At 41.0% G+C, this 12,628-nt stretch overlaps 2 protein-coding genes across 2 annotated transcripts in view; both read left to right on the top strand.

The window, feature by feature from the left end:
• The first annotated feature begins 5,427 nt into the window (after positions 1-5,427).
• Positions 5,428-6,809, top strand: SLC35G2 (solute carrier family 35 member G2). Its single transcript, XM_024746247.1, has one exon. It carries the CDS (start codon positions 5,429-5,431, stop codon positions 6,665-6,667), a length of 1,239 nt encoding a protein of 412 aa, XP_024602015.1. The 5' UTR covers position 5,428; the 3' UTR covers positions 6,668-6,809.
• A 5,501-nt stretch (positions 6,810-12,310) lies between these two features.
• Positions 12,311-12,628, top strand: part of NCK1 (NCK adaptor protein 1) — an 82,431-nt gene continuing 82,113 nt past the window's right edge. Inside the window, exon 1 of the mRNA XM_024746225.1 lies at positions 12,311-12,412. The gene's annotated coding sequence lies outside the window, so the exon portion shown is untranslated. The remainder of the gene's footprint in view (positions 12,413-12,628) is intronic.

Below are 12,628 nucleotides of genomic sequence, written 5' to 3'. Positions count from 1 at the left end.
GCAGCCTGCAGGCTCTAGAGCACAGGCTCAGCACTTGTGGCATATGTTATATATATAATATAATATATAATTATATATAATATAATATTATATTATACAATATAATATTAATGGTGTTGAGAAATACCTGGAATATATCTGTTATAGACTAATCCACTGACAGAAATGAACAAAGATTACACAGTTCAAATAACAATTTAAAGTATACAGTTGGACTAGGATTAAATACATTAATTTATACCTAACAGGATGTTGACTAAAACTTTCCTCTTCATTTTATATATATATATGTATACACGCCACCACACACACGTATATATAACAATCAAAGTGATTCAGTTATATATATGTGTGTGTATGTATATGTACACACATACATATAACAGAACCACTTTGCTGTACACCAGAAACTAACAGAACATTCTAAATCAACTATACTTTAATGAAAAAAAAAAGTTTCCTCTTACCTCAGAATTAGAATCCAGGATCTCACAATGGGGGACAAAATATCCCAGTTTCAAAAGCCAATCATTTTGGTCCAAATATAAGAGGCCTTTTACTTTAACTGTCACTAAGACCACTCCTCCTTCCGATTCCTTAAAATACTAGGGAGGGAAATAGGGTGTTCCAGTTATCTATTGCAGGTAACAAATCACTCCAAAGCTTAGTGGCTTAAAACGACAACAATCATTTTATTATCTGTCATGGTTTCTATAGATCAGGAATTTGGAAAGGACTTGGCAGGGCAATCCTGACTCAGGGTCTCTTATATACTTGAAGACAGATGGGTGGCTGGAGTTCGAACAGCAGGGGGCTGGAGCAGCTGGGGGCTTACCAGGAATTTCTCTCTCTTCAGGTGGTCTCAGGACCTCTCCATGTGGTTTCTCTACATGGGCTTCCTTACAGCATGGTGCCTTCAGAGCAGTCAGACTGCTTACTTGGTGGCTCAGAGCTCCAAGCACAAGTATTGCAGCTAGGAAGGAATAGCTATATTTCCTTTTATGTCCTAGCCTCAGAAGTCATAATAGGTCACTTTTACCATACTCTATTCGTTGAAACAGTCACAAAAGCAGGGCTAATTTTAATGGGAGGGAATATAGACCCTACCTCTCTATTTAATAATGTCAAACTCACATTTTACAAAACCAGACATGTAGTATGGGAGATACTAGACTAGTGACTCTCTTTGGAAAATGCAGTCTGTCAAAGGGATCATATTATCTATTGTGGGTCCTTGGTCTAAGAAGAATGTTGTGCTTTTTCCTAATGGGGAGGGGAGAGGGATGTTCCTCCTTAGAGCCAACTGAGGGTGAAAGTTACCAGATCATTATTTACAATGATTGGGTGTGCTTTCTCGTTCTCCAATTGGAAGTCTGCTTAGAAAGCACATTTTAATTTGCTCTTTGCTTGCTCGAGGAAAGAGAAGGGGGCAGTGGTGAGTGGCCTATATACTCACTGGAGTAGTAAGGATATGTGACTTTCCTATGTCAAGTGAATACTTTTGGTGCCTAACCAAGAGAACTGCCCACCCGGCAAGAGGACCCAAACAGCAAAAACCTGTGGGCTGGGCTTCCCTGGTGGCACAGTGGTTGAGAATCTGCCTGCCAATGCAAGGGACACGGGTTCGAGCCCTGGTCTGGGAAGATCCCACATGCTGTGGAGCAACTAGGCCCGTGAGCCACAACTACTGAGCCTGCGTGTCTGGAGCTTGTGCTCCACAACAAGAGAGGCCGCCGTGACAGTGAGAGGCCCATGCACCGCGATGAAGAGTGGCCACTGCTTGCCACAACTAGAGAAAGCCCTCGCACAGAAACAAAGACCCAACACAGCCAAAAATAAATAAATAAATAAATAAATAAAAATTAAAAAAAAAAAAAAACAAAAACCTGTGGGCCATATCCCCAGGGCAGGAGACTCCCCCACATCAGGAATTTGTGCACTGGGGAGGCTCTACAGAACTTACGTAAGATAGCCTGCATTTGGATGCCTGCAACCTACAGAGTATCAATGGCCTATCAGAGTTAGCACAGAAACAAAGACAATAATCAAAGAGAGAATTTCACCATGTATTAGAGTCAGGGTTCAACCTGAGACACAGAACCAATAGGAGATTTATTACAAGGAATTGGCTAATGTAACTGTGGTGGCTGGATAAGGAAGTTTGTAGTCTGTAGGGCAGGCAGTCAGAAAGAAAAGATCAGGAGCATGTTGGAACCCATGAGCAAAGGCCAAAGCTTCTTGTCCACAGGTAGTAAGGAAAGGAAGGTCATGAGCAGGCTAGAACCCCAATGGCATGAATTGTTTGAAATCTGTGAAATCATGGAAAGCCTAATCCGTTTTTGGAAGGGCTTACTTGATTAGGTCAGGCCCACCCAGGATAGTCTTTCTTTTATTAACTTAAAGTCAACTGATTAGGGACTTCTATCACATCTGCAAAAACCTTCATAGCAGCACTTATATTAGTGTTTGATTAAATAACTAGAGAATGTAGTTCAGCCTAGCCAAGTTTATATATCAAAAAGCCATCACACAACAGCAGCCAGTGTATGAGATATGTGTCCTTTCCTTTTCCTTCCTCCCTGTGCCAATACACTAGGGGAGCTGGAGCCTAGAGAGATGGAGGAGGTGTCCCAGACCATACTGCCCTCCCAAGGACTCCAAAAGGAGGGAAAGGGAGAAGGAGTAAACCAACAGAATATGTCCTTCCCCTATTTGTTCCCCTGGGGCTACAAATCTGGCCTGCAGTGGGAAGGGGAAAGCTTTGAAAGGATATAAGACACAACTTTAACAATTTTAAGCAAGTGGGAAGTTATGGGATCTAACTGAGGTATCATTAAGATATTTGCTGACTAGCAAGGAAAAGAGATTTAACAGCAAATTTGGGTACAATGACTGGAGACAAAATTCCACTGATGGAGACAACTAAATAACAAAATGATGAGATTACAAAAATTAGAAGAACTACTGCAGATGTTAAACAAAGAAGAAAAAAATAAGTGGCTACAGTGGTCAGGGAAGGCTTGTTTCTAAAAGGCAAGATTTGGACTGGGCCTCCTTAAAAGATGAGCAGTATTTAGAAAGTGGGAGCAGAGGGGAAGCTAGTGAGAATAAAAGCTTAGAGAAACATGCACATGTGGGGAGTCAGGACAGGGAGAACACTGGACTGATCAGAGCAAAGTATGTTTGTTAAGGAGCTAAGTATTGATAGGGGCTAGACTAGGCAGGGTCTTGAGAGTTAGGCAGAGGAGTTGAGACCAATGACGTAGTTGGTAGGAAAGCTTGTAGGTTCTTGAATGGAAAGCTTGAGGGAAGTTTTTTGTTTTGTTTTGAATCTGTTAAAGGCATTAATGTGACAGTGGTATAGTATAGTTGGATTTTAGGGGAGAAGGACTGGGATCCAAGAGGGCTAGTCAGGATGCTGTTGCAATATTCTAGATGGGAATTCATAAAAACCTGATCCAGAATCACAAAGGTAAAATGGAATTGGAGGAGAAAGGAAAAATCTGAGAAATATTTCAAAGACAAAAACAATAAGATTGATGACCAAATGGAGTGTGATGGCAGAAAGGATAATTGAGTATTCCTTGGTTTCTAGCTTGGGGAACTAGAAAGATGGTGGTATTTCAAACATAAGTGAGGAATTTAGGGAAGGAAAATCTATTTGGGAGACCAAGACTGTTAATTCAGTTTGTGATTATTGAAGCTAAAGTCATAATTTGAAGTGGAAATATCCTAATAAAAGTTGAAAAAAGAGAACATCCAGATTAGCCTGATAGCAATATGCATGAAGGACTGCAAGTGGGGGGGGGGGTCCATGCTAGGAACTGAAGGGCTTGGAGGCACAGGTGGTGTTTTTTAAAATGACTCTTCCAACTGAAGGTGGTGTCATTTAGAAGAGAAAGGAGTAAATAGGAACAGTTGGTTTACCCAGATGGTGTTAAAGAACAAAATAGGATTTGATTTCTGGACCATGGTTTAAGATCCTAGAACTGGTGAGTTTTCGGCAAGCAACAGGGAATATGTCATGAAGACAAAAAATAAAAAGGTTTCCTTTTAAAAAATTTTTATGTTTTAGAGGGGAGGGGTGAAATCATTGGGAAGGAAATAGGAAATTGTTCTTGGGGAGAGGGGAAAGAACTAAAGAGAACTAAGTGAACAAATACAGGTCTCAAAGAAAGAATAACATTGTAGAAGACACCCAGTGTTTCAAAAGAGTTAATTATAGGTGAAAGGAAGCTGAATTTATTAATATTCATTGAGAGTTTACTATATGCAAGCACTATGGCAAATCCTTTATATGTCATGGACATCCTTCTATGTCAGTAAAGATCCGCATTGTCATTTTTAATGGCTGCATAGCATAGTATCGAGGGTCATTCTGGTAAGCTACAATGAACTCTCCTATTCATACATTTTCCCCACCTTTTTGTATGCTCTCTTTTTCTCAATAACAGATGAACTTTTCTTTTTAGTTTGTAATTTAATTTTAAACAATTATCATGATTCAAAAAATATAGTAAAAAGTATACAGTAAAAATGTTTCCTTCTATTCTTGTTTCCTGTCCCACCCCAATGATTATTAGCTTCCTTTGTCTCTTTCCATAATTCACTTGTTATACTTTTTATATTATATAAACAAATATGTACCTTTATTTTTTCCTTTTTTAAAAAAAAAACATAAGGTAAAATGCATCTTGTGATCATCTCTTTAGGGTAAAATCTTAGATGTGATATTGCTGAATTAAAGGGTAGTTTTAGTTAAAATCTTAAACATATTGCCCAGTTGCTCATCAGAAAAGCTGTATATAGCAAAAATGCATGAATGTCACGAAATCCACTTTATTTATTTTCTAATTTCAGTGCATCCCATGTATCTGAAAATGTATGGGAAGCCAGAATAAACATTTAAAAAAATCACTATAATTTGTAATATAAGACTAGTTTGGGTATCATACAGAAGTGATTATACAAAAGAATTTGGACTTAATCATTATAATTTATAATACAGACAAATGGACACAATGAGAAGGAAAGGTTTGATCTATGTTGTCGTTTATTTTTCTGTGTTTATCTTATTGGATGCGTAGAGAGGGAGGAATGAACAAATGGAAAAATATCAGTTGTTTGTGATGTAAAGAAAATACAGCTTAATGAGACAAAGAAAAATCAGAATGAGACATAGGGGCAGACTTAAGATGAGAGTGAAAAAAGGGTAGACAATTTCATTGGGCTTCATACATCTGATAAGGCATATTGCCAGATCATCTCTTCCTATTACTTTTTTTTAAAAAACTCCTGTTACAACCTCTACTATCTGTTATTGAATTGGTACATATGATTATAATAGAGATTAAAACTATATTTCAAGTGATGAATATGTACATTTGTCTTTTTTTTTCCTCTTAAATAGAATTGATTGCCTGAAGAAATGGATACTTCTCCCTCCAAAAAATATCCAGTTAAAAAACGGGTGAAAATACACCCAAACACGGTGATGGTGAAATATACTTCTCATTATCCTCAGCCTGGGGATGATGGATATGAAGAAATCAATGAAGACTATGGAAATTTTATGGAAGAAAATCCAAAGAAAGGCCTGCTGAGTGAAATGAAAAGAAAAGGAAGAACTTTCTTTGGAACCATGGATACTCAACATCCACCAACAGAAGACCCAATGACCAATGAGATTGGACAATTCCAAAGTTTTGCAGAAAAAAATATTTTTCAATCCAGAAAAATGTGGATAGTGCTGTTTGGATCTGCTTTGGCTCATGGATGTGTAGCTCTTATCACTAGGCTTGTTTCTGATCGTTCCAAAGTTCCATCTCTAGAACTGATTTTTATCCGTTCTGTTTTGCAGGTCTTATCTGTGTTAGTTGTGTGTTACTACCAGGAAGCCCCCTTTGGACCCAGTGGATACAGATTGCGACTCTTCTTTTATGGTGTATGCAATGTCATCTCTATCACCTGTGCTTATACATCATTTTCAATAGTTCCTCCCAGCAATGGGACCACTATGTGGAGAGCCACAACCACAGTCTTCAGTGCCATTTTGGCTTTTTTACTTGTAGATGAGAAAATGGCTTATGTTGACACGGCTACAGTTGTTTGCAGCATCTTAGGTGTTTGTCTTGTCATGATCCCCAACATTGTTGATGAAGATAATTCTTTGTTAAATGCCTGGAAAGAAGCCTTTGGGTACACTATGACTGTGATGGCTGGACTGACCACTGCTCTTTCCATGATAGTATACAGATCCATTAAGGAGAAGATCAGCATGTGGACTGCACTGTTTACCTTTGGTTGGACTGGGACAGTCTGGGGAGTATCTACTATGTTCGTTCTTCAAGAACCCATCATCCCATTAGATGGAGAAACCTGGAGTTATCTCATTGCTATATGCATTTGTTCTACTGCAGCCTTCTTAGGAGTTTATTATGCCTTGGACAAATTCCATCCAGCTTTGGTCAGCACCGTGCAACATCTGGAGATTGTGGTAGCCATGGTGTTGCAGCTTCTAGTGTTACATATATTTCCTAGTGTCTATGATGTCTTTGGAGGGGTAATCATTATGATTAGTGTTTTTGTCCTTGCTGGCTATAAACTTTACTGGAGGAATTTAAGAAGGCAGGATTATCAGGAAATACTAGACTCTCCCATTAAGTGAATACCTGATTATTGTTAATGTTCAGTTATTAATAGGTAAATGGACATTTTAATGTTCATCTGGAAATGTGTTGTATAACTGACAGAGTGCTATATAATTAATATATGCAGATGTGGAAAAATTTATTCTAGTCTAATAAATTAAAAACATACTAAATTATGTGGAATATCATGAATCTGGTCTCTTTGCTGTTAATAATAACAGGCAATTTTTATTATAAAAATGATTATTTATTATAAATAATAAAAGGGTAGAGAAATGTTAACTTTTATCACTAAAGAACATAAGACTTGAAGAAATGACTCCTTTCAGATGGAAATTCTGTGGTCCTGAAGTTCAAAAATTAGTAAAATGTTCATGCCCAATGTTCTATAAATGTTCAACAAAAATCCCTCGATATTCAAAAATCTATAAGGTGAAATGCTGAATACCAAGCCCTGTTTTGTCACCTATTTGCATTAGAAAACTAGAGGTGATTGGGCTTGGTAGAGTAGCTTGAGTGAGTTGAGGCAAGAAAGAGGGAACGAAGGAAAGGAGCTGGTTTTTCACTGGCAGTGGTGGTTGTCCTACCTTAGAAGAAATTGGTCTTCCCCTTGCTGAGGCCACATTAGGCAATGCATAGTAAATGGAGGGAGGGAAAAGCTTGGATTCCTGCCAGCTCTACTTAGTCTATGCCATTTTGTGCCTTATGGTGGGAGATAGAATGTTGGGGGAGGGTCTACTCATCCTCAGTTATGCAGATCTCTTCCAAACCTGCCCTTGTTTATGTAGTAAGTATATGTGTGAGCTGCAGCTGAAAAAGACACTAACAGTAATCATAGTACATTCGAAAACTGAAAACTTTGTGTCCTGAGATTCTTTTCAGAAGAGCTTAAAAGTCTGTAAAACCACATAGATTTGGGAATTTTTTACTAATTTAGCACAAACAAATGTTGATATGGTATTGCTTATTAAGCTATCGTTATTGAGCTATCTTAACTTCAAATACACCCATCTATAACTCTCCTCTGTGATGCTATGACTCAGACCCTGCAAACTACATTTTTCCTATGCCAGCTGGTCTCACTAGGTTCCACCAATAAAGGGCATTAGAGGGGGACTGTAAAACAGAGAGGATAAAGGACTTCCTCCTTTCTGTTTGCTTGCAGTTTCTGTCATTTTTACCCCCGCAATAAGCAAGAGCCCTTTGGTCCAGAAGCAGCAATTGATCTCAGCCTTAAGCTTCTTTTGGCACTCCTCCACCCGCTACCCAGCCTCATCATCTCCCTCTCAGTAGCAGCAGGACCAGTTGCACAGCATCCTCCCAGGGGTATAAGCTACACGTCAGCAAGTCATTCCTCTGAGCTCCTGAGACCTGATGATCCAACCTTGATTCCTCTTTTTCACTACTCCTAGGGGTTCTAGCTGCTCTCTATAGTTATCATATCTGGGCTGCTTCACTGTTTCCTTTTTGCTTTTCCAGTCCATCAACACCCAATACTATGTTCTCTGTTGTAATATCTTGTGATTTCTGTTCTCCTAATATGCCTTCAAAGATACCCCAAAAGGAACCCAAAGTCATTTGTAGGGTGTTTGTACTTTTGGAAAATGTTAACATTCAGATTTTTCAGGAATTACTGGCTCTCAATAGAAATTACCCAACCTAAAGCACAGAAACAAAAAGATTTGAAAAAAAAAATGAACAGAGCCTGGAATGACCTGTATTAAGGAGTAAGAAGTCTAGTATAAATGTAGTTACAGAAGAAGAGAGAGAATGGGGCATAAAAAAAGATTTGAAGAAATACTGGCCAAAAGTCTTCCAAATTGGGTAAAAAGATACAACAGCCAGCAATCTGCAGATCCAGGGAAATAAGTGAACCCCCAGCATCATAAATACAAAGAAAATCACACCTGGAAACATAGTGTAACTACTGATAAACAAAGATAAACAAAATCTTAAAAGCAGCCAGAGGAAAAGATATATGACACACAGGAAAACAATGATAAGAATTACAGCTGGCTTCTTATCAGAAAGAGTAGAGGCCAGAAAACAACAGAATGACAGTTTAAAGTGCTGTAAGAAAACCCTTTGATGGCTTCTCATTGCCTATAGGATAAAGTCTAAGGCCCTTAACTTGCATAACCCACTCTTGTTTACACTTTTAGTCATCTTCTGCTCTAGCAATATTCTACTATTGTGTAATACCTTTTTTTTTTTTAACGCAGGCCCCTCTATGTGGAAAGACCCTCTCTTCTTGGCCTACTTACTTGCCTGACTAGCTTGACCACACACACCCCTCCCCCTGTGGACTAATGTCCCCCTGTACTACCTGTTTAAATCTAATTCTCTGACATTGAATGGAGCTCCTTTAAGTTGAGGACTGATTTTTAGGTCTCTGGTATCTATTGTACTGCTTACCACAGAGTGGACTCAATCAATTTTTGTTGAATTAATTACCATGAAAGACTAACATTACTCAGTATAGAAATTGAATTTAGTTACGAGTCCACTAATTTCTATACTTCACAGTCAAGCCTGTGATTACTTTCTTCTTACTGATTAGTAGATAGGTTTTTTCTTGTCCTAAATAGTCCTTACAGTGATGCTAAACCAGATCATTCTCTCTTTTTTAAAAATTTTATTTTTGGATGCGTTGGGCCTTCGTTGCTGCGCACAGGCTTTCTCTAGTTGCCGCGAGTGCGGGCTACTCTTCCTTGCGGTGTGTGGGCTTCTCATTGCAGTGGCTTCTCCTGTTGCGGAGCACAGGCTCTAGGCGTGTGGGCTTCAGTAGTTGTGGCTCGCGGGCTCTAGAGCGCAAGCTCAGTAGTTGTGGTGCGTGGGCTTAGTTGCTCCGCGGCACGTGGGATCTTCCTGGACCTGGGCTCGAACCTGTGTCCCCTGCATTGGCAGGCAGATTCTTAACCACTGTGCCACCAGGGAAGTTCTAAGCATTTCCAACAATAAGCCCTCCATAGTTTTCTGGGAAAGGTCTTAAGACATGGAGGCTCATTTTTCCTTTCCTTTTCTTCCCAGATTCTTTCCTTTGGAATGAATGAAGTGAACTGTCTACATGTTTTTATCCTAGACAGATTAGCTACCCGTATCTGAGGCCCCATTTCTAGTCCTTAGGTCATAAGTTTTGACCTAAATGTTGTTGCCTGATCCTGGCTAGTTCCTAGTTCACTCATAACGGATAAGCAGGGTTGATTCCTATTTTTGGTTTGAGTTCTGCTTTTAAAAGAGAGAAAGAAGCAGCCAAGCGCATGTTTACATTTGGAAGTTGGGGAGACAGACTGTGTGAAAGGAGGTCTCTGGGACAACTCCCACCCCTTACCAACATGGACTCCATTCTTCTAAGTACACCATACTGCAATATATGACTTTCTGTCTATCTACCCTTCCACCCAATGCTTTCCTCTCTCATTGCTGTTTCCTTATTTTTCTTCTTCAATTCCTTCTCTTTTTCTTATATCTTTTTAGTTTCTCTTTCTTTCTTTCTTTTGTTTTTAAGAGTTCCTGGTAAGAAAGGGTGATGAGGGAACTTTTAAAGGAAGATTAAAAGAAAAACACATATTTACAGGGAACTAAAATCCTTTTATGAAAAAGCTCTCTCCCTTACTTCTTCTGCTTAAATAGATGGCACACAGTAGTCAATAGATCTGGATCAAAATCTCACAAAGGGTCTGTTCAGATAATTGGCCCATTCAAAATACATATTCCCATACAAAATAAAATCTAAACTTATGACTTCAGCATTTTTTCTGGGTTTAATTTCTCCACTTAAGGCAGTGATATAAGCTACCTGATGGCAAGGAATATTTTACCTGTTATATTTGTATTCACACTCCCTAATCCCATCACATGTAACTAGAATTGAATTGAGCCAGGTGTAGCTAACAGTTTGCCATGTGATTTTGGAGAAATAGTTTCAACCTCTGGACAATAGTTTATATAGTTTCAAAAATGAATGTAATAATATCTCAATCCATAAACTTTATAAAATGTATCAACAAATAAAACCATTGTATTAGACAGCTTGGGCTGCTATAACAAAATGCCACAGACTGTGGCTAAACAACAATTTAATTTCTCACAGTTTTGGAGACTAGTAGAAGTCTGACATCTGGGTGCCAGTATGGTTAGTTTCTCGTGAGAGCTCTCTTCCTTGTTTGCACATGGCTGTCTTCTCACTGTGTCTTCTTGTTGTGAAGACAGAAAGCAATCTCTCTGCTGTCTCTTCCTACTGTCTCTTCTTATAAAGACACTAATCCTACAGGATTAGGGCCCCACTCTTATCACCTCAGTTAACCTTAACTACCTTTCAAAGGCCCTATCTCCAAATACAGTCACATTGGGGGGTTAGGGCTTCAACATATGAATTTTGAGAGGGAACACAATTCAGTCCACATCAGCCATGATAAAATATACACAGGTATTTAGACCCTCAGAATAAATCCAAAATTCACTTAATATTATTGACTTTAGATGCTAATTATGGGATATAGACAGAGTACTTGCCCAGAATTTCGTGATCCATTTGCCCCAGTCAACTTGAGGCCAGGAAGGGACCATGGGTGATTTGTGCTTGACCTTGTGATCCTATATATGGCAAGAGAACCACATTCCTCTATAAGGACCCAAACGAATAATTTTTAAGTTAAATACAGAAAAGCATGAACTCTTGGAATTTACAGTCAGGACCAGGATTTAAAATGGAAATGGAAGATGTATTCATGCTTTAAACAATATTTCCTGACGATCTACCACGTGCTAGGCACTGGGGAAAACTGAACACTGACATGGTTCCTGACTTAATTGAGTTTACAATCAGGTAGGGGTATGGACAGGCCCTTTCAACAGTAGGATGGGGAAAATACCTGTGCACCCCAGCAGGCTTCCCTAAGGGGGCATCACCTAAGCAGAGCCCCAGAGATGTCTGGGAAGAAACGAGGCAGGTGATTGGGGGTTGCAGCGGGGGTCTCAAGAGAACCAACTTATTGACGGCTGGGGCTGGGCCGCTAAGGGTGGGCAGACCCGGCACCCAAGGTCACTGTCCCCCTCACAGCAAGGCTACCGCAGCCAAGACGGGAAGCTACCCACAAACCGGGGTACTTTGAAGGCCCTCAGGCTCAGCTTATTTCGGTTTGCGGCTCAAATTAAGCATATGTCTTACATTTTTCTCTCAGGTCCCCATTTCCAGGCCTTTTTGTTTGTTTTTTCTTTTTCGCTCCCCGCCCCTAAGAACCTTCCGCTGGCAAGACCTTCTGGTACAGAAACCAGAAAGAAGCTCCCAGAGCAGTCGGGGTTGAACTCGGGAAGCAGTCATTTCTGCCGTAGAATCTCCTGTGGCGCTGAGGAGGAAGGCCCAGAGTAATAAGCCAGAACAGCCGGGGAGACAAAAGCAACAAGACTCAGAGTCAAGCAGGGAGCTTCTTGCGTTCTCACTCCCTCTCGGCGGAGCCCCCTCAGCTCGCTCCACACCCAGCACAGCGCTTGATTGACAAGGGGGCCCGCCCAATCCCAGCGCGGCGCAGACGGCTGTCGCGTCAGTGGAAGGGGAGACTGAGCCTATCGGATTGGGCAGGGAGGGGGTTTCCTGCCCGCGCGGATCCGCCCACGGCCTCGCGACCATTCGGCGCTGCAGCCCCGCCCTCTCGACACGCGCGCCCCGCCCCTCTCCTCAGAGCTACGCGGCGGCTGAGCGGAGGCCTCGTGCCGTAACGGCCATCGCGGCGGCCGCGGCGGCGTCCCGGTGCCCTCCTCAGGTGAGCTGGGGCCACCCGGGCTCGGCAGAAGGGAGGTGAGACGGTTGTGCCGGCAGGCAGACGCACAGAACAGCCTTTCCTTGCTCCGGGAATCCACAGAGCCTGTTACTTGCCACGGTGCTTCCTCTTCCCCGGCGAAGTTAGCCCCCGGGGCGCCGTCTGCCGCCCCGGAGCTGAGCCGGAGGGGGCGGGGAGGCCGCTCGGCCGGGCCTGGGC

This window comes from Neophocaena asiaeorientalis, unplaced genomic scaffold, assembly GCF_003031525.2.
Source record: "Neophocaena asiaeorientalis asiaeorientalis breed wild unplaced genomic scaffold, Neophocaena_asiaeorientalis_V1.1 scaffold437, whole genome shotgun sequence".
NCBI classification, from domain to species: Eukaryota; Metazoa; Chordata; class Mammalia; order Artiodactyla; family Phocoenidae; genus Neophocaena; species Neophocaena asiaeorientalis.
The sequence above is the reverse complement of the archived record's forward strand: the minus strand, read 5'-3'. Positions and strand labels throughout refer to the sequence as shown.